Here is a 26450-nt window from a genome sequence, read left to right on the forward strand (position 1 = left end):
GCCCTACTATTCCATAATAGTATGATTACTGTCCTGTCTGGGCTGTGCCATCCTTCTGAGAAGACAAATTAGAAACACAGAATCATTTCCAGCAGTGTTCCACCTCCCCTGGGCACGGAAGGCCAGCCTTCACACTGCAGCAATGTCAATGCATGAGATTTAAAAGCTTCACTGTTTCCAATTCAGGACAGAATCTGAACCCATGCTGATTTTACATCTGTGAGACTGCATTCAGTTCAGTCAAGCTACTCCTGATTTACTGGGGTGTAAGTGAGAGAAGAAATGGCACCAATACATTTCCTTCAGTAAAAGATCAGACCCTCTGTGTCTCATTTAAATTGCACAATATGACCCTCGGGCACAGGCTGTCCCAAATGGGTGACAGTTCAAATGAATGAGACTGGGCATGGCTGTCAGAAGCTATGAGGCTAAAGCTCCCCCTTGCCCCCCCATTTACTGAGCCACTGCATCATCTCCTAGAGCAAAGTATGTGCTCTCCTGTATTTACAGACTTACTGAGATGCGTCAAAAACCCCGGCGGAGACACTGAACTGCACAGCCTGCCACAGAAAGATTTACTGTCTCTTCAGCATATCAGGAGGGGAACAGAGCGGTGCATGTACACACGCGCACGGAGCCAGAGGAAGGCAAAATCGACCCCCAGCAGCGGGGCTGTCCTTCTGCTGCTGGATTTTTCCAGCTGAAGCATCTCATCCTCTCTGCTGTAATTTATGGAAATTGGCTTCTGACGTGGGGCTTTTTCTGCTCCAGCGGGGACCCGTTGGCTGGAGAAAGCAGAGCTGCAGTCAGGGCAGGCGAAGAGAGGGAGGAAGGAGGCTGGGGACTGGAAGAAAGCCAGGGTGGGGTGGGGGGGGAGAAGTGTGAAAGGGGCACTTGGATACTACAGTGATGGGTGAGTTATAAACTAAGGCAGAGAGAAGGGAGAGGGAAAACAGTCGCAGGGAGGCGACCCCTGAGTGACTCAGAGGAGAGCAGACAGGCCAGCCCAGGAAGAGTGCCGTACTGAGGACCTGCCCCAGCTAGGATCTTCATCATGAGCACGAGGAAGGCTTCCACCCCACAAGCAGGGCCAGAAGATGGGGAAGAAAAGCCGAGTGAAGGTACTCCAGATTTGGAGGGGAGGCAGCGTGAAGCAGAGCTGCGGGACAAAGCCATCCTGCAACAGAAGAGACGCCTGAAACAGGCCACCCAGTTTGTGCACAAGGACTCCGCCGACCTGCTGCCCCTGGATGGCTTGAAGCGCCTTGGAACGTCCAAGGATCTGGTGAGTCCCAGGGGCCCCAGCTTGGATGGGACCCTTCTCCTCATGATCCCAGGGAACCTCCCAGACTTGGGAAGAGACACAGGTCCAGGCAGGACAGGTTGATCATCAGTGTCACTATGGGACCAGGATGGGTGAAGGGTGATGGAGGAGATGCTCTTGCTCCTGGTTTCCTGCTTCCCACCCATCCACACACAAAGCCAGTAAGAAGTAGAGGGTGCGAGGTTCCCCTGGGGTCCAGCTCCCAGCCCACATAGTATGAGCAGACATCAGCTCATCTGGATTCAGTATAAGTTTTACACATGTGTTTGCATGGACTTACGCAGGACCGGGAGCTCATTCCCACATGATCTCACAGGAAAGCAGCCTCTCATCAGCAGGGCAGGAGGGGGACAGCAATCCTGAAGCCTTTGGGGCCTTGTGTTCTAGCTCTTCACCTTCCTGCACCCCACAAGGGGGTTGGCACATCCTTGACTTTCCATGTGCCAGGCCACAGCTGGCAGCCCGCCCCCGCCACCACTTTGTGGGAGATAAGCAGGAGCAAGGCCCTGGGGCAAGAGCATGGAGTGTGTGTTAGGAGGATTCACTCCAGACAGGGGTGAGCTGGGGGCCAGACATGGATGGCTTCCCTTTGGGGTGCATGACCAGGGCGGGGAGCAAGTTCCCAGGAGATCCTCCTTGTAGTTTCCTCTTCCAGTTGCACCACTGGTCCCTCCCTTGAGGGAGACAGGATATGGGGCTGCCATCCCATTTTCCTGGCTTTGCCTCCAGCACCTCTCCCTTGCAGGCTCCAGGCCACATTGACAAACAGAGAAGGGTTCCCACAAAAAGCAAATGGAGTTGCCACAAGAAATGGGAGGCCCTGAAGTAGCCTGCTGTGGGTAGTGATGTGCCCCAGCTGGTGACAGCACCCTCTGGCCAGCACAGGGCACTATGTCAAAGACAAGATATTCACTTCCAGGAACCCCCCCCCCCCCCCCCCCCCCCATGTTTCCTGCTCACATTTTAGTCCTTGTACTCAGAGAAGGGGGAGTGGAGTGGAAGGGGGGGGGGGGCACGGTCTGGTGTGGTTTTACTTTGGGACCTGGGAGAAATAGGTCCCTGGACATACTGGACTGGAGAGAGATTAATTGTTTTGCTGATTTCTAAAACCATTGGGTCTCTGTGCTGTCCCCACCTTAGATTCGGCAATGCTTCTGCTCTGGGTCCATCCCCGGCCACTCCTAGAACAGGCTGAGCCAGTGGCGAATGCATCTGTCCATCCCTACCTACCTTGGCATGCACTCTGCTTCAGCCACAGCTGCCAGTGTTGGAAACCCTGCCTGGCACCCCTGAATGCTGTCTCTATAGATGCATTTAAACAAGATGCCCCAGCCCTGCATTTGGCTCTGAGCAGCTGAAATTCCATCGCTGGGCAGAGATGCGCTTGGCTCTTGGAGCCCATTTCAGCCCTGGATACGTGGGCTTGCAGCCTGCTGCTCAGGCTCAGCTGGGACCATTAATTTCTGCCCAGCTATGTCTTTAACCAGCGACTCCACTACACTAAACTCTGTTGGAGGGAGGCACAGATATGACCCAGTAACAGTGGGGTCTGACACCCCTGCTTTATGAGGCAGCAGGTTAATGGGACCAATTAAAACAAAAAAAACCCTAGAGATCCCACCCCAGGTGGCAGCTTATGGTGACTGGTGTTAGCTTGTCAGGGGATCAGCGTTTTTTAACACCACGGGCCTCTTCACCTCCTCCTTTCTTGTAGGCCCTGTGTTCCTTCTACTCACATAAGGCTTGCCCTCAGACCCATTTGTACTGCTGTTTAGCCAGTCAGAGGTCGAAACTAGAGAAGATGCATCTTGGTCCTTCCTCCCTGCCCCATGCATTTAGCCCTCCCCCACACTGCATTTTATGGCATTCTAAATTATCAAGGTACCACCCCAGGCCTCTGCATGCACTGTCCTGGGCACTGTGCAACCATATTGGAAGAGTTAGGTCATACCCTGTGAAATTTATAGTTAACTTAAAGCTGTAGTTGGAGCCTCAAATATGGAAACTGGCCTAGTTAAGATACTCTGTTTGGTTAAGAGGCTCAGTCTGTTTGGTTATTTAAACAGGTGCTAGAATTGCCTAGTGTCAGCAAACAACATAAGGCCTTTTTTTTCCCCTGGTTGTTAATTGTTTATGCCCTGGCCCTGATTAATTACTTCAGTCATGTGTTACTGTTTAACATCCCCAGGTGAATGACTGAATATTTTTTAAAACAACTTAGTAATGACTAGGGCATAAAGCCTAACAAGTTTCCTGACAGGAAGTGTTTAGGGACAGAAGTTACACATAAATTGGTTTAAGTCATCAGAAACTAGTTTAAACCTGTAACAGAACATAAGTTCAGTGCATGTAAACCAGTTTCAAAATGTCTGAAACTGGTTTTAAGATAAACCTGGTTGAATGTAGTATCAGACTTAACTGATTTGGGTCAAAGCGGTTTATGAAATTTCTGTCCTATGCCGCTTCCTGGTTCAAGTTCAGTCAAAGCCCCTCACCATCCCAGTGTGCTTTCCAGCCCTGGGCTGGGCTGTCTGGTCCAGCAGAGAAGGGTTGGGAGGGAAGGCAAGGACTGCCCCCCCTCCAGGCAAACCCCGGCTGAGATCTGAGGTCAGGGTGGGGGGTTAAACTTCCCTTTCCCCTAGTACAGAGCTGCCCTGCCCTGTTAAAAACTGTCTGCAACTGGGGACTACAAATCCCAGAGACACCTGAAAGCAGGAAGAGGAAGTAATGAGCAACCCTGCAGAGTCCTGCTGGTGTGATTCTGGACTACAAATCCCAAAGACCTCGGGGGCAGCAGAAAGAAGAAGTAAACACACAGCCCATGCTGGCTAAGTGCCAGAGAACTGTTCTTTAGCGCTCCCCCCCCCCCCCCCCCCCCCCAGCTTCTGGTCTGAGCTACTGCAGGTATGTGGCTGCATTTCCTAAATCAAAAGTGAATGCCTATCAAGTTGTTTCTCAGTTTAATCTCTGCAGTTTAGATTAACCTGCAAAGACTGAAACCGATTCAGCCTTGGACTTTTTGATTGTCTGTACTTAGCCTTTGTGTTTGTATGACACTTAAATGTAGACAGTCAAAAAGCCTGAGGCTGAATTGGTTCAATCTTTGCAGGTTAGTCTAAGCTGTGTAGATTGGATCAATAAGCAAGTGAACAGACATTCACTTTTGATTCCAGAAATGTAGCTACATGCCTGCAGTGGCCCAGGCCAGAAGCCAGGGAACATTAGAGCATGCCTCCTTTTTTTGCTGAAGCAAACAGCTTGGGCAGGGCTAGCCCACCCACTCTGTGATGGAAGGTACAAAGCATCTTGGGATTCTGGGAGACTGTGAGTTAACTTGAATCTGGAGGGGATCTAGGACAGGAAGTTCAATAAACCATTTTAACCTAAATCAATTTTAAGTCTGATACCACATCCATACAGGTTTATTTTAAGCCAGGTTTGGCCATTTTGAAAGTGGTTTATGTGCAATGAACTTCTGTTGTGTTACGGATTTGAACTGCAATTTCTGTCCCTTAATGGAACTGCTGGATTCCTGAAGGTTCTCACAGCCAGCTGTTGTGCAAATATGCAGTGTACAATGCAATCCCCATTAGCACCTCCAGAGGTGAGCTCACTTTGTTCATGAACACTGTCATGGCTCCTCTTCTTTCAGTCAGCTCCATGGTCTACTTCTCCCCTCACTGGTTCTTGTTTCTTGCTGGTGAAATTGCATAAACTTCACTGGAGGTACTCCTGATCTATGCTGGAGTGAGAGGAGAACCATTTTTATGGCCTGCCTGCATGAGACTAGCCAGTATGGTATGGATTCACCCACTCATGCACTGAGTGCTAACTCTTGTTTGTACACTCTTAACATTTGCTAAGGGTGAGATAGCATACTCCATGGGCTAATCACATCTATATGAGGACTCAGTACAGAGTGGTTAGCACGCTACAGGGTCGCACCTCAGTTCCCTGTTTCCCAACTTCTCACCACAGAGAAGTCCTTAGATTTCCAGGAGTGACATAATACATACAGTATCTCCTTGTACTCAATATGTGTTTCCTGGCTGGAAGCTGGCACTGTGCATTGAGCTTAGTAGGTTGTCACAGTAGCACAAGCAAGTAAAGCAACCCTAGCTCTTTGACAGCACTTTTCCTCCGCAGATCTGGGTCATTGCTCCCATTTTACAGATGTGGGAAAGTGTAGCAGAGAAAAGTGAGGGGACTGGCTTGAGGATATTCAACCAGCTGGTGGCAGAGGCAGGAATCCCAAGCCCACCAAGTCTGAACCACCCAGACCATCTAGAATTCCATCTGCCAGCCTGCCTCCCTCCTGTAAAGGGCAGCAAGGCACAGCAGAGCTCCTTCCACATCACAGCTATTTAACAAAAGCAGCAGGGATGTGTCCTAGATATTCTTCAGGGAAGAATCTGTTCCTTTAGCCACGTTCTAGCTGTATGCAGTGCACCGTCTCTCTCAAATTCCTTTAGTTTAGATTTCTCCTGAATCACAGAGATCAGACAAGCAGCCAGAGAAAGACTGAAAGCAAAATTGCAACTCAGGGAGTCCTGCAGGGGTAGATCTTCCCCTGGTGAGTCTGGGAGGTATTGCTGGACTACTGAGTACACACTGGGATGCTAGTTTGCCTGCACCCCAAGATGCATCTCCCCGTGTATAATACTAGGGGTCACTGTAATGCCAGCCCTAAAAGTCATGAGTCGGGGGCTCCCAAATCCTGAGGTTAGCTTACAAATCCTGAAGATTTCCTTTCCTAATGTCAGGTGAATTTTCTTTGCTTTCTAGGGTAAAGTCATGAGAGTTGAACACACCTTTTTTTTTTTACAGTCACTCTAAGAAATGGAGTGGTTTTACTACTCGAGGCAACATTGAAAGATCTCAGATTTGTAAGCCTGGGAGCTGGTGGGATAAGGAAAAGAAAAGAGAGATTTCACTCATTTCAACCTCCACTGGGTGGTCAGGAGCAGCTCTGATTGCTCCCAGAGGGAACCTCCTCTGGCCTCCCCAGGCTCAGGAAATTTCTGTGACTGGGACTTTTTCCTTCCCTTGCTGTGCTCACCACATCTCGCTCAGTTCCCATCTCAGCACCTGCTGTATTGCATGGGCTGCCTCATTGCCATCTCCTTGCGACCCAAGAGACAGGGAGAAAGATGTTTTCTGCTCTCAGGGAATATGCCCATATTAAAGCTCAGCTCTCCATCTCAGAGCTTAGGCCCTCTCCCACTCTCAATGAGAAGGTAGCTGGTGGCAACTGTCTCTTTCTGTGGGAAAGGCCCCCGTAAGAGAAGGTAAAGCCCATTGCATGCTAGGAGCAAATGGAAAAGGAAGGAGACCTATTATTCTTGGCCCCCTGCCATTTTCCCATGGCCCAGATCTTAGCTGGCAGCCTCAATGGCATTGAGTTCAAAGTATTTAGGGAATAAAAATACTTTCCCTAAATAAAATATCCTCTGGGCTTTAAACTGGGGTGGGGTGGAGAGAAGAGAGTTATTACTTTAATACTTTGAACTTATATGGCATCTTCCATCCCAAAACACTTCACAAAATTATGGCACAGCTGGGCAGCCAGAGACACCATGGGGTTAAAGTGGCTTGCCCTGGGCTGGGAACAGGAAGCAGGTTCCCAGCTAGAACCAGGAGGGGGAAAAAAACCCCTAGGAACCTGAAGGCAACATGAAAAGTGGAAGGCTTACAAAGTCTTTTTTACAAGATGAAGTATAAGACCAACATACAGGATATAACCTCTGTGTGGGAACCACCATGTCTTGTCCCTTTAGGTCGATGGATTACAGGGTCTTTTTGTCCCAGATGCAAGAAGCCCCCAGGCTCAAACCATGCTCCCTCAGGGAGTTGGGCATTTCAGGAAGGTGATACAGCTCACATTGGCTGGTTGGATCTAGCAGGCCTTCCCTCTCAAGACAGCTATTATGGAGATCACAGTTATCAGCTCCAAGCCACCAGCTCTGCAGCTCTGTAGTGACCAGCATATGGGGACCAGGCAGAACCAGACACACAGGCCTGAATTTTTGTCTCATTCCCTCCTCTCGCTTACACAGGGGCTGGGAAACAGCTGGGGAAGGACCTTCACATTCCCTTGGTAGCAGAACAAGTTTCCTGTAGGCAGCAGCAGTCTCCTCCTGCATCAGGATTAAGTGCTGCAGGACAGGCAGGTCTGTCTTACTCCCACCTACCCACTCAGAAGCAGAGGAAGAAGTTGCCCCTGCTTTGCGAGGAAGGATTAAGGATGAATGTGCTGCAATTGGCTTGGTTATTGCTGCTCTGAAACAAGACAGCTCTTGGAGGAGAAGCAGCAGCAGGCAAGGGGAGCGTTTTTTGCTGGGCAGCAAGTGAAACACATTAAAAACTTAATAGTGAACTGGGGGGAGGGGGGCCCATATTCCCCTCCAGGTTCACTATTCTATCCTATTGCAGCCTGTGTGCTGCTTCACTAGCAATGCACGTTCCCCTCTGCACAGTATTGCAAGAATGCCTGAGGCTGCATGCTAGGGGATCCGTGCGAGAACAACTGGGCACAATCCTGTGTCTGACTGACTGAGGGGACAGGAGGGTATGTGGAGGGGAACTGTGAATCAGACACTGTTGCCTCTTCTAGCCATTGCATTACAGAGTCTCTCTGCAGAGACAAGGCCACGTGAGGGAGGACAGGGCACAGGCAGACAATCGGTTACATTTAACATTAAAGCAGGGATGGCTTGCCCTGGTGTTGACAGTGGAACTGAACCACAGGGAGATGGTGCTGGAAGGAAGAAGTGGGTATAGCAGGAGGGGAAGGACTGAGGAAGACTTTCAAGCCCCATGTCTCCCCAAAAGCAGAAAGGTAGGCCGTGTCTGAAGAGTGGCGATAAGGTCTCAACATTTTGGGTCAACATTTCCTGAGATCCTCTCTTCTTCTCTTTGTGGTGGAGACTAGCAGCCACACAGTGTGATACAGCGGCGCCTCCTGGAAGGGAATTTGAACAGGCTGCGGGGTGAAAACAGGGAACATGCCACCTGGGCGCAGTCCCCGCTGGCAACAGACAAGGCAGAAAAGAAAGGGGAGGACAGGAGGAAAGAGCCAACCATTCTGCTCGTACACTGCAAGGTAAGGTCTGGCTGCAACTGCAGGGTGCCAATGTTATGGAGGGAGAATACCAGCTCAGTCCCACGTTCTCTTCTCCCAAGGGTGGATGCAGGATGGTACTTGCAGACTTGTCTTGAGCGCTCTTGTCTGCTGCCCAGCTCACTCAGCTCTGGACAAGAGCTGTTACTCATGTTCTCTCCTGCCGTTCCTCCCTGCTTTTTCTACATGTGTTGTATAGTTGTTGCCAGTTCAGATCAGTCCCAGGGACAAGCCTGTATCCAGTGTGGGCCTTGGCCTTGGACCAGATCTGAACTCTTCTTTGTTGCTCTCTCTCATTTATTTTCCTCCTCATGCTTCTGCTTGACTCTAGGCAGACAAGATTCTTTTGTTATCTTCTGTGTTTCAGGGGTATAGGTTGTAGCCTGACTTGACTCTATAATTCACAGTTAGTAAGAATCAACACTATTTTGGTTTCTTTTGGGGAGCAGGGGCCTCCCCTCTCTTTTATTGTTGCCTGCTATCAGTGAGTGGTCAGACTCTATTTGAGGGAACTCACAAGCCTTGATTAACAACACTTGAAGGCTGAACAGAGAAGATTAGCGAACTCACTGCTTCCCTCAGCTCTAGTTGCCTGATGTAGGTATAGCCTGTTCCTGGTTCTGCCTCCATTCGGGTTGACACATTAGAGTGGGCAGATAACGTCTGTTTTGTTACAGACAAATTCCTTGCCTCATCCACTTAGAGTTGGATTAGAAAGCTGTTTGTGTGGCCACTTGGGAATCTCCTGTGTATCTTGAAGGCAAGAAAGATTGAGTGTTATAAAGCATGCCCAAGGCTATATTTAATGAGGCTCTCCTGGGCTTTAAGAAAGGATATGCACCCTTGTTCAGCAAAGCACTTACCCGCACTATCAAGCTCAGTTATTTTTATAAAAGATCATAAGACCAGAAGCAGCCATTATGATAAGCCTGACTTCCAGCATAGCACAAGTATTAGCTGTATTCATATTGTAGCATAAAGAAACAGCCCCTGCTCCAAAATTTTTCAGTCTAGCCGTTAGCTTTATAAAAGCAGTCAGAAGTAGGATTTAGCTGACGTGCAGTTTGACAGTGGCCTAGTCTTATTGTTTAGAGCCAGATTTTGAAGGGCCCAATTTTCAGTTACTCAGGACCTGCAACCAGAACTGGATGTCCAAAAGGAGTTAAAACTTCCCTTTGACACTTGAGCAAGCACCAGGTCTTCTGGGGAATGCTGAACTCTTAGCAAGCTGACTCTGGTTATGGATACTCTGGTCTTGGGAGCTCGTGTTCAGAGGCCCTGACCTCTGGCTTGTTAACTTCTGTTGAACTTGTAAGTGTGTACTACTTTAGTCAATGAAGCCTCTGTTGGCCTTTTGCAGCCTTGCAGGATATCCATACCCTGTTTTACTCTCACTCTTTAGGCAAATACATGCTGCTCTCAGTCTTGAACAGTGAAATTGTGTTTGTTTCAGTGTCTCTTTAAGTAAGACTCTCACATCCATTATTATATTTGGGGAGGGTGGAAGGAAGAGTGGAACAAGTGGGTTTATTCCACAGCCAAACAGAACAGCCTTTCTTGCATCACCATTTTCTAATATTTGGCTTCAAGTCATTCTATGTACTGGCCTTTTACGACTAGTTTCTCCCTATCCTCTGCTTGGGTATTTGCTTTGGAAGCGTAAAGGAGTTTACTTCATCATTCATTAGTGTCTCATTTTCCTGGCGATATATTCTCTTGCAATATTAGGTGCTCCCAGAACTTAAGGCAGCATCCACATATGTGAGAAGCAGCAATTTCTTCCCCTCCCAACCTGTGCCACCTCAGTGACTTGCAACTAACCAGATCTTCGTGCAATTTTTTCAGAGGACAAAGTACATCCTAAAAAAAAAAAACCCAAACGGAAAAAGGCCAGTTTCACACTGAATTATACACTTAGCCTCACTTAGTAAGGTCTTTCTTTGCAAATAATTCCAGAAACAAGTAGGTCACCTTGACAATAGCACACTTGGCAACCATCAGAAACACTGCAACGAGTCCTAAAGGTGCACTTGTGTCTGGCAAGCCCTTTACATTTGTTAAGTACTATGTACCTGGTAAAATAGTGATTCTAGTAGCTTAACAGAAGTGGGCCCTGTAGCTGAAGTCCATTTTAAGCCAAATGTCACTAACTAGTCTCCAAATTCTCTAGTGCACTAAAATTAAGGCCAGACTAAAATATATAAATGTATATCCAATTAGGATGCAGGGTTTTTTCCTGCAAAAGGTTGGACCCAAGCAACTTGGAACCATGCAAGTTACATAACTAGGAAAAAAATGGACATCAGCATTATTACAGATTCTTGGGCCTCAGCTACACTGGATTATGTAACTGTACTAGAAAGGCTACCAGTAGGACTATTTTTGCAACCTTTTGCCCCGTGCAAGCTACAGCTTATGTTGTTGTATGACCCACCAATAACAGGAACCATCAAAAGCAATGGTTTGATGAACAGGATGCTACTAAATCCTTTAATCAGTTCTCTTTGGCCGCAACCAGGGAATTTCCTACCCAAAGCCCACATTGTGCTGCTGGGTATTACCTTTCGCCTCTTCTCTGGAGTAGCTTTTTCATTTAGGCAGCAGTCCTTTCTCTGTGGGGTCTCTCTTCCCCTCACAACTCAGAGAAGCAGATCTATACCTGCCCCCCCAGCCTTTTTTTTTTTTTTTTAATAAATATGCATCAAAGCCCACCCACTTGTGGACTGCTTGAACTTTTATTTGAGTCTAATTTGCATAAAGTGAATTGTTCTACCCAGGGGAATCTATAACATCTTTTTATTCTCCTGTACAATATGAAGTTTCATTTCTACCTGGGAGAAATGTTACAATGTGTGCATTCTCCTTAGCCTGAGGAAGAGTGTGAGCCTAAAAGCTTGCAAATAAAGATTTATTTTTTTTTGGGCAACTATTTAGTTGGTCTAATAAAAAATATTACCTCTGCCAAGAGTTCTGCATATCTTTTTGCCTGTAGACCAACATGGCTAAAATCTGGAGACATTTGTTAAGCCAAGGTGGAACCAAGCCCCACTGAAACCAGTCTAATCTGTAACAAGTCACAGTATGAGTTTTCCTAGAAGTCCCAGATACTGCAGTCACTTCACAGCAGCAGCTTTGAGCAATAAAGGTTATCATATCTTCTATTCCCACCTTAAAAAAAAAGACAGGAACACTTTGCCTAATAGGTTAGCACAAGTCAGCCACCACCAAAAGAGCACATAGGAACACAAGTCAAAGGGATGCAGAGAACAGTCTTCAGAAATAGGTGCATAAGCATCATCCACAGCCAAAGTCTTTTAAACCCATTTCCTCCTAAAGTCCTGTACCACTTCAGCAAGTCCAAAGTCTCCTCAGGAGACAGGCCTAGCCCTTTGCCAAGTACCATATCCTTTTTTCCCCTGGAAACATTACCTTTTCTCTTCCTCCCCTCCAGCACTGTTCTTCACTTGTCACATCTTTCCCATTACAGCTTTCTTATATGTTACTTATTCTTCCCATTTCCAGCTGCCTCTGGGAAGATTAATAGTTAACTTGAAACCAGTTGTTGGGGATTACATTTTACTCTGCTACAAACCAAAGGCAAAAACATGCACTTTTTTCTTGCTCCTGCAACTTTTCAGAAATAAAAACATCTTCGTCTGTCAAAGCTTGTTGCAACTGTGTTGGAAGGCCAGAGAAATGCTTGCTGCTAGCTGTGATGCAGTTCTTAAGAGAGACTGAACATACATGGCCTTAGTAAAGTCTCTTCCCTGTCAGTATCTCTCAGAGTGAAAATATTTCCTCTTCATAAAGCTGCTCCAAACCAGCAAGCTGGATATTGTAAGATGGTGACATGGGTTGCCATATAATGGCACTTAACTACAGTCCTTGCCTCACCCTAGGAAACAGGGCTGAATGTAGATAGTCATTGATAATTAGTATGTAGGGAACCTTGCTCTCCCTTCATTTTTCTTCTCATGCAACTTGCAGTTAAGTTGCGCTCAGGGCTTTGGTTGGCATGAGATCACGGAGAGTGGCCAGGGGGTGGTACTTCTGCTGCAGAGTGATTCTGCTCCTGTTTATTTGATTTATGCTAAATCTTTACGCAGGCCTTTATCTGCGTGCCTTTTTTTTATCCTCATTGTTCGCAATCTGCAGCTTTGCAAAGCATTTAGGAAAGTCAGTCACATGACTGGTATCTGCACAGTGAAAGAAGGATATTATATCTGCAATGAGGCTGGGTTGTTGTTCACTTAGAAAGAGATGCCGATGGATCCCACAGACTGAGGCAGCTTTTTTTCTGGGCTGAGTTTGTGTTACAGCTGCCTGGCTGGCTGGCCAAAACTGACAGGATTTAGAACATACAGCTCTTTTTAAGTGATGCTTCTTAGAAAAGTCCTTCTCTTTTCCCTCTGCTGGAAACTGGAATCAGAAATACTGCATACATACAAATGGGATCTGATACTTCCAGATTTATAGGGGTAGTACAATGAACGCTGCCTGAGTCTAGTGGAGCTTGAAATCACTGTCTACTGTTTAATCGCTGGAGGTTTCTCTAAATCAGGTTGTCAAGCTGACTTGGGGCTCCAGGCTGGAACCAGACTGTGGGGTTCCTCATAAGCTGAATCCAACCCAGGACACCTGGGGATGGCCTCTATGGTCATGGCAGTGGTAACAGCAGGTCTGGCAGCAGTGAAGGGTCTGGTGGCAGCAGCAGTGAGGGGTCCAGGGACAGCAAGGGGTCCAGTGGTGGTGGCAAAGGGTCTGGAAGAAGTGATAGTGGGTCTGAAGGCAGGGATTCACCAGCAATGGAAGGGGTCTGCTGGAGGTGGAGGGTCTTGAGGAGTCTGGGAGAGCCAATGCAGAGCATGGCCACGGCCAGCAGGGCCAGAATGCACTGGATTCTGGGGCAGGCCATGCTCCCAGCTTCTGGTGGACCGCTGGTAGCTCAGTACACCCAATAGAGGGCTTTGCAGGCCAGATCCATTCAATGGACCATGTTTTTGACACCCCTACTCTAAGTGAAGAATCACTCTAGCTCCTAATGAGTTCACCAGACAGCAGGAAAATGGCCCAGTCCCAAAACCATAATTGAATTGGGGGAACTTTGTGAATATTGAAGTCTATAAGTGACTGCCTCTCCCAATCTGTTCTAAAACAAAGTCTAGGCTCAGTGTTGCAGCCAGGGTATCATACTATTAACCAAACCATCAGTAATTACTTAGAGATCAGCTCAAGTCTCCTTCCTGAGTTTGACTGTCCAGGGACTCCTGTCTCTTACCTGCTCAGCTCAAACCCCAGATCCTATGCCCCTAGAGAGCCACTTTTACCTGGATGGAACAAAGAGCTACCTGCCTCAGTCAATCAGCAGGACACGCTTGACCCTTTCCCAGTAGGATCAATGTCTAGTAGTGAGCAGGGTGGAGTGTTTCTGTCAAATGCCTTGTTGCGGTCTGCGCAGTCACTGTACATTATTATTGCAAACCTAACACACCATAAGGACTGGACGGTCTCCTAGCTAGTTGGCCACAGGACTCAGCATGTCCTTGGTGTTACCATTTAGAGGAATGAGGAAGTGAAGGCAGATTCAGTTAGCACAAACCCTTCTACTTCCTGCTCTTGCCTTACTGTAGTTTCTGCCCATCCTGGGGGGTTCATATTGCACACTCTCCCTATTCACTGAGCATATGGGTCTGTATTTCAAGCTTCTCAAAACAGAGAGAAAGAGAGACTGGTTGAAATTTGGCTCTCTGGTTCTGGTCCATTTCAGTTTGGAGGATGACTTCATAGCAATTTGCAGATGCTAGGCCTTTTCTCATTTCATAGATGTACGGTCGGAAGGGACCTTGTAGATCTTCTAGTCCAACCCCCTGCCCTGGGCAGGAGAGAAAACTGGGCTCAAATGACTCAGGCCAGGTAAGCGTCGAGCCTTCTCTTAAAGACCCCCAGGGTAGGAGCCATCACCACTTCCCTTGGAAGTTGGTTCCAGATTCTAGCTGCCCTGACTGTGAAGTAGTGCCTTCTAATGTCTAATTTAAATCTACTCTCTAGCAATTTATGGTTGTTATTCCTTGTTACTCCAGGAGGCGCTCGGGGAACAAGGTCTCTCCAAAACCACTCTGGTCCCTCCTAGTAAGTTTATAGACTGCCACCAGGTCCCCGCTCAGCCTTCTCTTGCGAAGGCTGAACAGGTTCAGGTCCTGTAGCCTCTCCTCATAGGGTCTGCCTTGCTGTCCCCGGATCATGTGAGTGGCCCTCCTTTGGACCCTCTCAATGCTGTCCACATCCCTCCTGAAGCGTGGCACCCAGAACTGGATGCAGTACTCCAGCTGCGGCCTGACCAGTGTTGCACAGAGGGGGAGGATCACCTTGGCCCTGCTTGTGATGCATCTGTGGATGCAGGACAAGGTACAGTTAAGCCCTACTGACCGTGTTCTTGCATTGTCGGCCCAGGTTCATCTTGGAGTCAATAATGACTCCAAGATCTATTTCTGCCACCGTGCTTTCAAGAAGGGAGTTCCCCAGCCTCTAGGTATGCTGCTGGTTCCTACTGCCTAAGTGCAGCACCCTATTTTCATTTGCCCACCCCTATAACCTGTCCAGGTCCTGCTGTAATCTGTCCTTCCCTTCTAGCGTGCCCACCTCACCCCAAATCTTGGTGTCATCTGCAAATTTAAACAGGCTGCTTTTTCACCCCATCGTCCAAGTCGCTGATAAAGAAATTGAACAATGTGGGCCCGAGGACTGAGCCCTGGGGGACCCCACTGCCCACTTCCCTCCAGGTGGAAAACAACCTGTCCACCACCACTCTCTGAGTACGACCCCTCAGCCAATTTGCAATCCATCTGACTGTGTAGGCATCAATGCCACAGTCACCTAGCTTTTTAATGAGAATGGGGTGGGAGACAGTGTCAGAGGCCTTCCTGAAGTCCAGAAAGACTACATCCACTGCGACACCTGTGTCCAGTGATTTTGTGACCTGATCGTAGAAGGCAATAAGGTTGGTCTGACAGGACCTGCCCCTAATGAAACCATGCTGGTTGCCCTTAAGCATCATCCCCGCTGCTGGCCCATCACAGATGTGCTCCTTGATCTTCTCAAGGAGTTTCCCCAGGACTGAAGTAAGACTAATGGGCCTATAGTTGCCCGGGTCCTCCCTCTTCCCTTTTTAAAAGATGGGGACCACATTGGCCCTCTTCCAGTTACCCAGCACCTGGCCAGAGCACCACAAGTGGCTCATAAAGCCATGCCAGGGGCCCCGTGATAACCCCTGCCAATTTCCTCAACACCCTGGGGTGGAGAGCATCTGGACCTGCTGATTTGAACACGTCCAGCCCCTCCAGAAGTTCTCTAACCCGGTCCTCCCTGGCCCTAGGCTTGGCGGAGTTTCTCTCGAGTCCATCCTGAATCTCGGTAGGGGAGTCTTGGTCTCTGCACAAGAAAATAGAGGGGAAGAAATTGTTAAAGAGGTCTGCTTTCTCCTCTGGTACGACCACCAGATTGCCAAGCATATCCTACAGGGTCCCCACATTAACTGGGGCCTTCTTCATGCTCCCTATGTATTTAAAAAAGGACTTTTTGTTATCCTTGATCCTAGCCCTAGTTCCGTATCAGCCTTAGCTTTCCTAACAGCCCCGCTACAGACCCAAGCGATGGAGGTATACTCCTCTTTGGTGACAGCTCCTCCCTTCCACTGGGTGTATGCCTCCTTTTTGGCAAATCAGGCATTCACTAATGCCTTTGGTGAGCCAGGGGGGCTTTTGGGCACTCTTGCCCCCTTTGCTTCTTGTTGGGATTGTCACCACTTGGGCTCCGAGTATCGTTTCCTTAAGGAACGACCACTCATCTTGGGCACCCAGTTACTCTACTCTCCAGGACCCTAGTGCTTCCCCCACTAATCTCCTCAGCTCATTGAAGTTGAGCCTCTTAAAGTATAAGGCTACTGCCTTGCTGCAGGCCCTTGACACCCTGTGCTGGATGGTGAATTCCAGCAGGTGATGATCGCTATCACCCACGTGGTTGAGGACCTACAGTCCCCTCACCAGGTCATTGCCTGTGGCCAGGACCAGGTCCAGCACAGGACAGGATTTTGAGTCACTCTCTTTCCAGCTGCCTGAGGTTTCTGACAGTATCTGCTCCCAGCAGGAAAACCACATCAGCAGGATCACTCTTTCCAGTTGAAAACATCCTTTGCAGTCAAAAACATAAAAAGATAATGATTGTTGTAACATGGTTGTTGTAACAGGCAACGCGAAGGAACTCTGGAAGGAGTTTAAAACCACTGTCCATACGGCCTGTGCTGAAACTACTGGCTAGGCCACCCATCAGCATCAAGACTGGTTTAATGAGAATGATGCCAAGATGCAAGCCCTCCTTGATAGGAAGAGAAGGGCTATGTTTGGTAAAATGACACCTCATCTCAGTAGAAGAAGGAGACATATAAGCTCCTCAAAGCCAAAGCTCAAAGGAGGATGGAGGGCTTTTCAATCTGGGATGTTTTTTGCATGAAGACCAAAGTATGCAAAACAACCATCCTTGACCTTCAGTACTCTGAGGATTGTACCACCCTTGTCACACCAAGGAAAATCTCTGAAGCATGCTGGATCTCTTTGCAGAAGCCTACTGAACTTTATTCTTCTTGATGTTGAGAGACAAGCCCAAAGTGGTGTATCAGTCTTCTCCAGGCCATGAATATATGACCGATCCTGGAGGTAGTTGAGCACTTCCCTTATCTCAGTAGCCACCTCTCTCAGAGAGTGAACGTTGATGAGGAGATCCAGCACAGGATCTGGTGCACAAGCTCCTCCTTCAGGAGGATTGCTTCAGGAAATTGCTTTGGTGTGTTTTTATTGATTGTGATCTCCAGAAAGACATCAAGATCCAGGTCTACAATACACCCACCATCCCCACTCTCCTCTACAGATGTGAAAAGTGGGTGACCTACTGTTGTCATCTTAAGAGCCTGGAGAGGTATCGCCAACAAAGTCTCTGGAAAATCCTTTGTATCAAATGGGAAGATTGCTACACAAATGCCAGCATCCTTGCTGAAGCCAGTGTCACCAGCATTGGGTCGGTGATTCTCAAGCACCAACTTCGCTGGACCAGACATTGAATGCAGATGCTACAAGGACACATTGAAAGCATACCTTAAGAAAACAGATGCTGACATCAAGAGCTGGGAGGAGCTGGCTGCTAAATGACACCAATAGTGCCACAACCTCAGCCAAGTGGCAGCCCACTTTGAGGTTAAGCATCTTGCCCTTGAAGCAAAGAGAGCACAGAGGAAGGATAAGGATAGGAATCCCAGCCTACAGGCTACTCTCCCCTGTGGAAAGACCTGCAATTTTTATGGACAGATCTCTGGCTCAAGGATAGGACTTTTAAATCATGTTAAGACCTACCAATGAGATCATCCTCAAATTGAGAGATTGCTAACAACGATGCAACTGTGAGGGTGCAGCCAGGATGCAGGTAGCTGGGCCTGCTGCCAGGTGCAGCTAAGGGGTCAGCAAGACTGCAGCACAGATTACCAGAGGGTCAGGCGAGGGTCTATGTTGTGGGGCTGAGAACACAGAAACCAAGTTCTAAGAGGACCAAGAGACAAAATCCTAGAAGTAAGCCAAGATCAGAAACCAGGGGGTCAGAGAGTCAGTACCTAGTGCCAGGGAAGATGCAAGGTCAGAGTCAAGACAAGCTTAATCCAAGTCAGGAACCAGGATAATAAGAACCAGAGGGTGCAAGTCTTTCCGGAACAGACTGAGATTGTGTCAAGGTGTCAGCAGCCTGATGCTGCATATATGCTTAAAAGGGGTAAGTGACACTTTCAGCAGCCAACCTAGTTGCTCACCTCCTCAGAAAATGAGGACAGTCTCAATCAGCCAGAGATCAGAGGCAGGTGATGGCTCAAGTGCTCAGTCCAGCCAGGCACAATTGATCAGAGGCCCTGACAATGACCCTCCAAGCTCTTCACCTAGATCTGAGCATTCTGTGTCTTTTGTGTGTCCCAATTGGGTGTTTTACACAAGGCTAAGAAAGCCTCTTTGGCCAATTTTGAAATAAAGCATAAAAATAGTAAGTTTCACCCTCTGTAAAATATACAAGTCTATGCCCACATGAAGAATTCTGCGTGTGCCAAGTTTCCAAATGATTTGTACGCGGAAGGAATAGTAGGACAACTCCTCTTGAAATGTGGTTTGAACATAATCCCTCACATGCCCTTCTACATCAAAAAGAAACAGATGCAAAACAACTTAAGTCAAGAGTGTGGAGAGCTGATTTTCCCTGTCCCTGTTCACAAACTAGGCTGCTCACTTTAAAACCTCATTCTTCTCAAACTAATAGCCCCGAGTATCACAACACATCTGGTGTTTAGACCTTGGCAGGTTTTATAGAGGTTAGAGTATTCTTCAGCCTCAAGGCATTTGGAGGCATGCAGCAAATAATTCTTCTGGGAACTTGCTGGATTTAAAGCTTCAGAATGGTGAACCCTCTGGACTATACAACTTCAAGCAAGATGAGCTTGAGCTTTCCAGGTTTGGTGGTCCTGGTGTTTCCTTCACATGCATTTTCTGATGTCATTGCTAATGCTGCCAATCTTGGAGGTGCAAAGCATGCTGTTTCTGCTATCAACTCCCAGCTGGCCAACACAGTCTCTCTCTTTCCTCTAGCGCCCCCTGGGATAACAAGGAATAACGGCCACAAGTTGTTGGAGAGTAAGTTTAGATTAGAAATCTGTAAGAACTACTTCACAGTTAGGGTGGCTAGGATCTGGAACCAACTTCCAAGGGAAGTGGTGCTGGCACCTACCCTGGGGGTCTTTAAGAAGCGGCTTGATGCCTTCCTGGCTGGGGTCATTTGAGCCCAGTCTTCTTCCTGCTCAGGCAGGGGGTCAGACTTGAAGATCTAGAAGGTCCCTTCTGACCCTACTTCTATGATTCTAGGATTCTTCTCTCTTTTCCATGACTCACAAATAGTCTGTTTTAAATATGGAATTTCCTGCTGGATTTAGTGCTCTGAGATGATGAATCCACATAACCAAGTCAAAAAGATTGGTTTGGAAATGAGGAAATGGGTTAGAGTATGCTGTTTAGTCACAGTCTTGCACTGGAGATACTATAAAGCCATCTTTCCCTCTGGGAGAGCTCAGGAAGAGTTTTGTTATAGCATCTATCTGGCAAAGCACTAGCTCCTAGTGAAAGAAAGGAAAGAAATTGCAGGCCAAATATTTGGGAACATTCTCAGCTGCAAGATGGGCTGGTCTGGAAGAAAATCTTCCCTGGGGGAAACTCCATCACTTGGCATACTTAAAATTAGTACAACACGGTCAGGGCCTGGGGTGAGACAGGTGGCCTTGATAGGAGCTAATCTGCCTTTGCCAGATAGTGCTTCTGATCCCCACCCCCTCCTGTGCATGCAGTTCCTGCTCATCTGCAAAGTGCCTGGCAGTCCCAGGGTTTCATAGTCATTGTTGCAGGATGGGGTCCCTAGGGGTGGCCATGTTACCTCTAGGCTCCTTAACCATGCCAGTCCTGCCCTACAAGCACCCTCTATCTCACCCACCACATCTTGTTGGTATGATTAATATAGGGAGGCTGCCCTCAATTTAGGTTTGGACACTGTCTGGCTAAATCCTATTGAACCCTGTTGTTCATAGACCCCTTGGCATCCCGCTTCAGCATGGACAGTTCCTGAGTCTCTCAGCCTTGTGTGGCTCCAACCACCCCATTACCATGCCCCAAGCCTCACAGATGGTACCAACATTGCCTTGTCTAGGCCTTGCTGTGATTTGGCCCACTTGTCCTCTCTGGACCCTCCACAGCCCTGCCTCTGCACCTCCCCAGCACCTGGGCTTGTGCACCTCAAATACTGCACCTACACTGGCACTGGGGTCCCCACACTGCAGTGGGCCTCAATGAGGCCTCCTCCTTCCCCAAATAGCCTCACCCAAACCACCAGTGTTATCAGACAGCAAACAAACAACAGCCAACCACCATGAGCCCCTGGGCTATAACATAACACAAAACTCAAGGCATGCTCTGCTCCTTTAAAAGAGTAAATGCCCTCTCTGAGGCTCAGTGCCTAGTAGGCAAGGATACCTTATGGACCCCTGGTGTGCTCTTTGTTCTAAGGGTAGCATATCTGCCAGTTATATTACTGGGCCCTTCCTTCCTGGAGGCTCCTTCCCCTTCAGCTGCTGGTAGGGAGCCAGTTCCCTGGTCCCAGCCCTGGGGCTTATATGGGCCTAGGGCCCTGCCTCCTCCGGCTAGCTGACCAGGTGCAGGTGTGGCCAACACCCTCATTAACCTGTTGTCATGGCAACCTGCACCTGGGTTCTTACCTGGCTCTTTGTGCTCTCTCCATGGGCAATCTCTGCTCTAAGAGGAGCAGGCACCTTAGTGCCCTGCAACAGTCATCTTCAAATAACGAAAAGCTGCTATTGCTCCTAATGCCACTGGCCTTCTGTCACACTGGACTGCCAGGTAGAGGGAGCAGAAGGCAGATGTTAACTGCTCACCTGTGGTCCCTGTCACAGTACTGAGGGGTGTCAGCCCCATAGCCCCATGCTCTCTCCCTTCACCCCTGTGCCAGAGGTCACAGGGACCGGAGCTGAGGGGAGAAGAGTGAACCAAGCATGCAAGAGTCATGTAGTGGAAGGAGAATGCCAGATAAGACTAGTTAGTTGAGGCCTGAGATCTCACAGTGGCCAGAGAAAATGCCATAAGGGGGAAGGAGAAAGAGAGAGTAAAATACAGGGAGATGCCATGCTGAGAGAGAAAGAGACCCCTCGTTTTTCTATAGAGATATCAGGATAGGTAGGGGTAGCAGGTTCATAAATTCATAGATGTTAGGGGCTGGAAGGGACCTTACAAGGTCATCGGGTCCAGCCCCCCTGCACTTGGGCTCCTTTAAAGAGACACAGGAAGATTGCAGCAGGGGTTTGCAGGGTTGCGTCAAAGCCTCCATGGTCTCAGATGGACACCCACATTCTGCGTGCTTCTCAGACCCCCAAACCTTTTGATGCTTTTCTGTCACAAGTTGTTGGGAACATCCATGCTCTCACCAAGGAATCTGGCTGCACATGTGTGCGTGTCAGATTTTAGCCCACAGTAATTAACCTGCCTTTTTTTTCCTTCCAGTGTGAAGGTCAGGTATTGAGAGCTGCTGTTAACACTGGCTGCCAACAGAACCTCATCTCCAGGAGCTGTTTGAGACAGCTGGGGTAAGTATCTTTGTAAAGCAGAGATGGAGGGAAAGGTACTATCTGAGCGGGGCAGGGAGCCCATGATATAGCAGAGGGGCTGCAGAGCAGAACTGAGGGGCACTGAAAGTTTGGCTATATGTTCTGCATATCTCAACATGATAAACTCAGGGGAACTCAAACCAAAGTGCATGTGGGTTTTGGGGTGGGGGGGAGGGCAGTCTGGTTCTGTTGTATGAATGAGGTTCCCTGCCTTGCAGCCAGTTGTTGAAGGGACCATGAACATGCTGTTAGCTAACAAGAGCTCCCCTAGTTCTTCCTGTTCCCTCATTTCAGACAGTTACATCCCTTGTATCTCACAGGCTGGAGGAAGTGTCCAACATTGGCTGTAGGGACTTTTCGCTGCCTGTCCCCTGTGTTGTCAGCCGGGTGGAGCACATGGAGGTGCAGTTTGGCCAGGAGATGGTGGCGTGCTCAGCGCTAGTTGTGGGTGAGCCCATCACACCTTCCTCTACTTTCCCACCTCTGTTCCTCTTCCCTTATGCTGCCTGTTTAAGGGGATCATTTCAGAGTGGGGGTAGACAGGATGGTAGCAGGGACTGGGCCGAAGTGCAGCCTTACAGGCTTAGATGTTGCTAAGGGTGATGGATGTAGAAAAGGTGCTGTGTCCTCTTCTAGAAAGAGCCAAAGGCACTGGTCATACTGATGGTGGAGATGAGATGACCTCGGGTCCCAGGTCTACAGCATGGGACATTTCTCTCTCTCTCTTAAAATTGCCCCTCTTAAGAAATGTCTAGAATTAATAGTTTTTCTGGTTCCTTGTATAATTCACTGTATATGGCTGCCCACAGCTGATAGAGTGTCACACTGGTGCACACCAGGGTATCGGCTCTTTCCATGAACCAGGCTTGTGTGTGTTTGCCCACTGGTGCAAGACAGATGGCTTCTAGCAGCAACCAGAAGCAGAATGTGGGTGGGAGGCAGCTGTAGGAAACAGAATCCATCAGATAGGAATTCTCCAGTGCCTGAAGGGCAGCAAGGAGTTTGCTTTATTTGTCATTATATTAATCTCTGAATACAATAAAAACAAGATTGATTGTTCTTTCTTCTTCCTGTTCCTCGTTGTCTTATGGTTTCTGCTGTGGCCTCCATTTGTATCCTTGTCTTCAGCCCTATGGATACCCTCCTGGTCTCTTTCCTCTCCAGGCTGTTCCTCTGTTTTCCTCACAGGATAATTCACTGTGGACAATTTCTCCCTCTTTCCTGATTTCTTATGGATGGCTTCTCTTCCTTTCCCTGCTTCAGCCTAGTCTGTTTTCTTCCTTTTCCCTTTCCCTTCTTGTTGTCTCCTCACACATGGTTCTGGTCCTCCTGAATGTGGGAGGGTGGGATTGCCACTCTGATCTCTCTGGAAGATGTTGGTGTAAGTGTACAAAGCTATCATTTAGCCAATCTGGGCAGCAGCTGTAGGAAAGGCGATGCTGAGGTGTCTGAGAACAGTCACCCTCCCTGATGTGTCTAACTGGCTGGTCTAGTACATGTAGGACCCATTGACTTGCACCAAGTCCCAGCCATCAGTTATGGAGTGGTCACTCAGGGAGACATTTCCCCAGGATGGCAGACAGAGGATGCACAGGCCTGAGTCTGATCAGCCTCATCTGTTTCCCTAGATGATGAAATGCTGGAATTTTCATTGGGCCTCCAGACCCTGCTGTCTCTGAAGGTAAGGAGCAAGCTTCCCTCTCCCCACTTCTGAATGTAATGTGGACCAAATGACATCGCCAGGGGGCACTGGGCTGGGACTTCTGGAAATGTCAGCGATGCTGACAGCTGGGCCTGCCAAGATGCCAGCAGGTGCCTTGGTTTCTGACTTCAGCATGCTTCTCACTGGTACAAGCCTCATGGGCATCCTTCCCCCTTCCTGATCACTTTAGAACCAGATTGGAAAAAGCTCTGTGGTTGAGCTCCCACTCCTTGTCTCTCTCTCCCTGGAGGTGATGGTTTAGTGAGGGAGCTAGTTGTGGGTGAGCCCATCACACCTTCCTCTACTTTCCCACCTCTGTTCCTCTTCCCTTATGCTGCCTGTTTAAGGGGATCATCTGGGAGTGGTGGGGAAGATGGGCCTGGGAAGAGGCAGTAAGAGAAGCAAAGAGGTGTGCAGGGAAGGGGAAGAAGGAAGGAGGGAACAATGGCTGGGGTGTGTGGGTGGGCAGAGGCCACATCTACACAGCAAACTTACTTTCCCTGGCAGTAGCACCCTCAACCACATGGCGCTGCTCCTGGCAGACTGTCCTGAACTGGAAGTCGTGTACCTCCTGCTGTGCAGGCAAGCTAATTAGCTTTTGTCTGCCTCCCACAGTGCTGCATTGACCTGGATGAAGGAGTCCTTCGACTGAAAGCGCTCAGCCAAGAGCTGCCTTTCTTACCTGCCTCCGAGGAGCCTGGGCAGTGAGAGGTTGTTTCCTACATCTGTGCGGAGAAGGCATTTAACTGTACCAGAGACATGTGAGGCTGAGGGTGCAGCTGACACACCTGTACCCTGCGGAGGCCACTATCAGGTGGGAAGGCTGGTTAGGAGGAGCTGCATGGGGCTGGAGTGCTGTTGTCAAGTGGAGCTGCCCCTTTCTATGGGGAATTCTTCCTCCTTCCAGAGGACCTTTCTGCTTGTCTCCATTGCTGAGCAGACATCTGTTCTCATTTTTCTACCTGCCCCTGTTCTCTCTGCCTCCTGCTTCTGCACCGAATCCCATGTCGCCTTTCCCATGCCCCCTTATTAAAGACAATGGGAAAGGTCACTGTGAGCGGCTGTTCTCTGGACACAGTGCTGAATGGTGGCTTGTTCTAAGGCCTCTGAAGATTGTTTTAAATGGTTCTTCTCCCTTTGGGCCATGGATCTGCCCAGGTACCATATGCTCTGCTTCAGGGGAGGTGTCCTACTCTTCTGCTCTTTGCAAAGCTGGATCTCATTACCTTGCTCTGCTTTGTGTCAGGAGGGAAGAATTTTTACTGGAAGCAGTTTAAATGGCAATCACTCCATTTTCTGTGTTTTCATTCAGAGTAAGGGAACTGCTGGGAAACCACGAGCTGCAAGACCTAAGGAGCAATGAGCGTATGTGGGAGCCCAGGTCTGGCCAGGACATCTTTGGCTACTGGAGTCTGCAATGTATGAACTCACATGCTTAGCGACTCTCACAGCTAGACCTTGTAACTGGACACTCCTCGTCCCTCACCAACACATCTCGCCTTTGCACTCTTGAGTTCCAGCCCCTGAATTTGGGCAGCCACCAACTCTACAGCGTCACACTAAGCTCCAGCCATTCAGCTAGATGCTGCATGAATTCTGGTGCCCAGATCAGCACTGCTGCATCACTGAGTCTTTCCTCCTGTATCCAGATAGGCTTAATTTCCTTATGCTAACACACCACTGAGTGACAGATGTATGGTCCCTCCCTTCAGGGCCTCCTGGGAAGGACACACCACAGCCATTCTGAGCAGCTTGCTCTATTTCTAAACGGATGTAATTAATTTGTGCACCTAATGTCTAACTTAGATTTTCTGTTCTGCAACTTAAACCCGGCTGCATCTTTCCCCTGTGACATCGTAATACATGCCTGTCCTGTTCGTACCATCCTTTTATCCACAAATGTATAGCATCTCCCCTCTGCCATGTCTTCTGGATTTTTCTGTTGAATCCTCAATCCATTTCATTTTGGGGTTGTTTTGGCTTACTGCTGACATACACTGGAGGGAGGACTCTGAAGTCTGACTAGTGTGAAGACAACTGGAAAAAACACCCTGCTTATTTTACATGATAAACTTGTATCAATGTGACTCACTGTGACATGTGCTACTCTCAGCAGTAGCCTCACATGGATGACCATTGTTTATCACCCATTATACCCTACAGCTCCTCCTCTGTGGTGAGGTTGTCTACTCCTTTGTTCTATGTGTGTGTATTTAGTGATTTCTTCCCAGTGAACCACTCTATGCCAGTTTCTTTAACAACTCCAATGATAGGAGGCCTTTTCTCATGTGCTTCACAACTGCATGATGACTCCATCTTCCAAACTATCAGCAGATCCTCTTAGACTCATACCATTTATATGTCTGACTTCTCCATCCTCTGAATCTTTCAGAATGGTATCAAGTGGTGTTGGATCCAGCCGGCTGCCCTGTGAAAACCTGCTTTGAGTCTGCTACCCACCTGACACTGAAGCCTGTTGGTGTTCCATGTGTTTGGGTCTCCATCCTGCAACAACTCACTTTGTCCGCAGCTAAGAATGGCTCATGGAACTGCATCAAATAGTCTCCTGAAATCAATAGATAGCATGTCTACTGATTCCTCCCTCCCTTAAGCTTGTTGATCCATCAAACCAAATTAAAGGCCTCCTCCAACTTGGATGGAAGTCAATGGGAATTTTTTCATTGATTTTAACAGGAACTGGATTGAGCCCAGCAGTAAATTGGCATGGTGATGATTTGACAGATCCTTTTTACCTGCTCTTATTGCTCACTGCCCTGTTAATACCCAGGTGTTGGCCACTCTGACCAGTTCCAGCAACTTGCCTGGCCCTGCAGAGGGATTTACAGCTTAAGACTGGAGAGCCCCTCTTTTGCTGTCCTGTGATATGTCCTTTGTTTTTTTTCCAGTCCTTTCAGCAGCTCCACATTTCTTCAGTGTAAATGCTAAAGGTTCTGATACGTCTGTTAACCCCAGTTGTGCAAAGAGGTGACTCTTGCCAGGTCCAGTAACTGGGTTAGGTTACTGGCTGCACTTACATCTCTTCCTCTCCATAACGAACCATTTCACC

The 26450-nt window shown here is 48.4% G+C and overlaps 1 protein-coding gene across 5 annotated transcripts; it reads left to right on the forward strand.

Annotated features, from left to right (window-relative positions):
• The first annotated feature begins 887 nt into the window (after positions 1–887).
• Positions 888–26038, forward strand: NRIP2 (nuclear receptor interacting protein 2). 5 transcript variants are annotated; one of them, XR_002088671.2, is made up of 7 exons: positions 888–1285; positions 8256–8426; positions 21578–21660; positions 22002–22129; positions 23310–23362; positions 23999–24197; positions 24696–26038. XR_002088671.2 is itself a non-coding variant. In XM_006265384.4 (6 exons), exons 1-6 carry the CDS (start codon positions 1055–1057, stop codon positions 24089–24091), a joined length of 759 nt encoding a protein of 252 aa, XP_006265446.1. In that variant the 5' UTR covers positions 888–1054; the 3' UTR covers positions 24092–26038. The 5 variants fall into 5 exon arrangements, 3 of the variants coding, with proteins under 3 accessions (XP_006265446.1, XP_059582706.1, XP_019337707.1); XR_002088672.2 differs by having other exon boundaries at positions 25776–26038; XM_006265384.4 differs by having other exon boundaries at positions 23999–26038.
• Positions 26039–26450: the final 412 nt, after the last annotated feature.

Source organism: Alligator mississippiensis, chromosome 4 (assembly GCF_030867095.1).
Source record: "Alligator mississippiensis isolate rAllMis1 chromosome 4, rAllMis1, whole genome shotgun sequence".
In the NCBI taxonomy this organism is placed as follows: domain Eukaryota; kingdom Metazoa; phylum Chordata; order Crocodylia; family Alligatoridae; genus Alligator; species Alligator mississippiensis.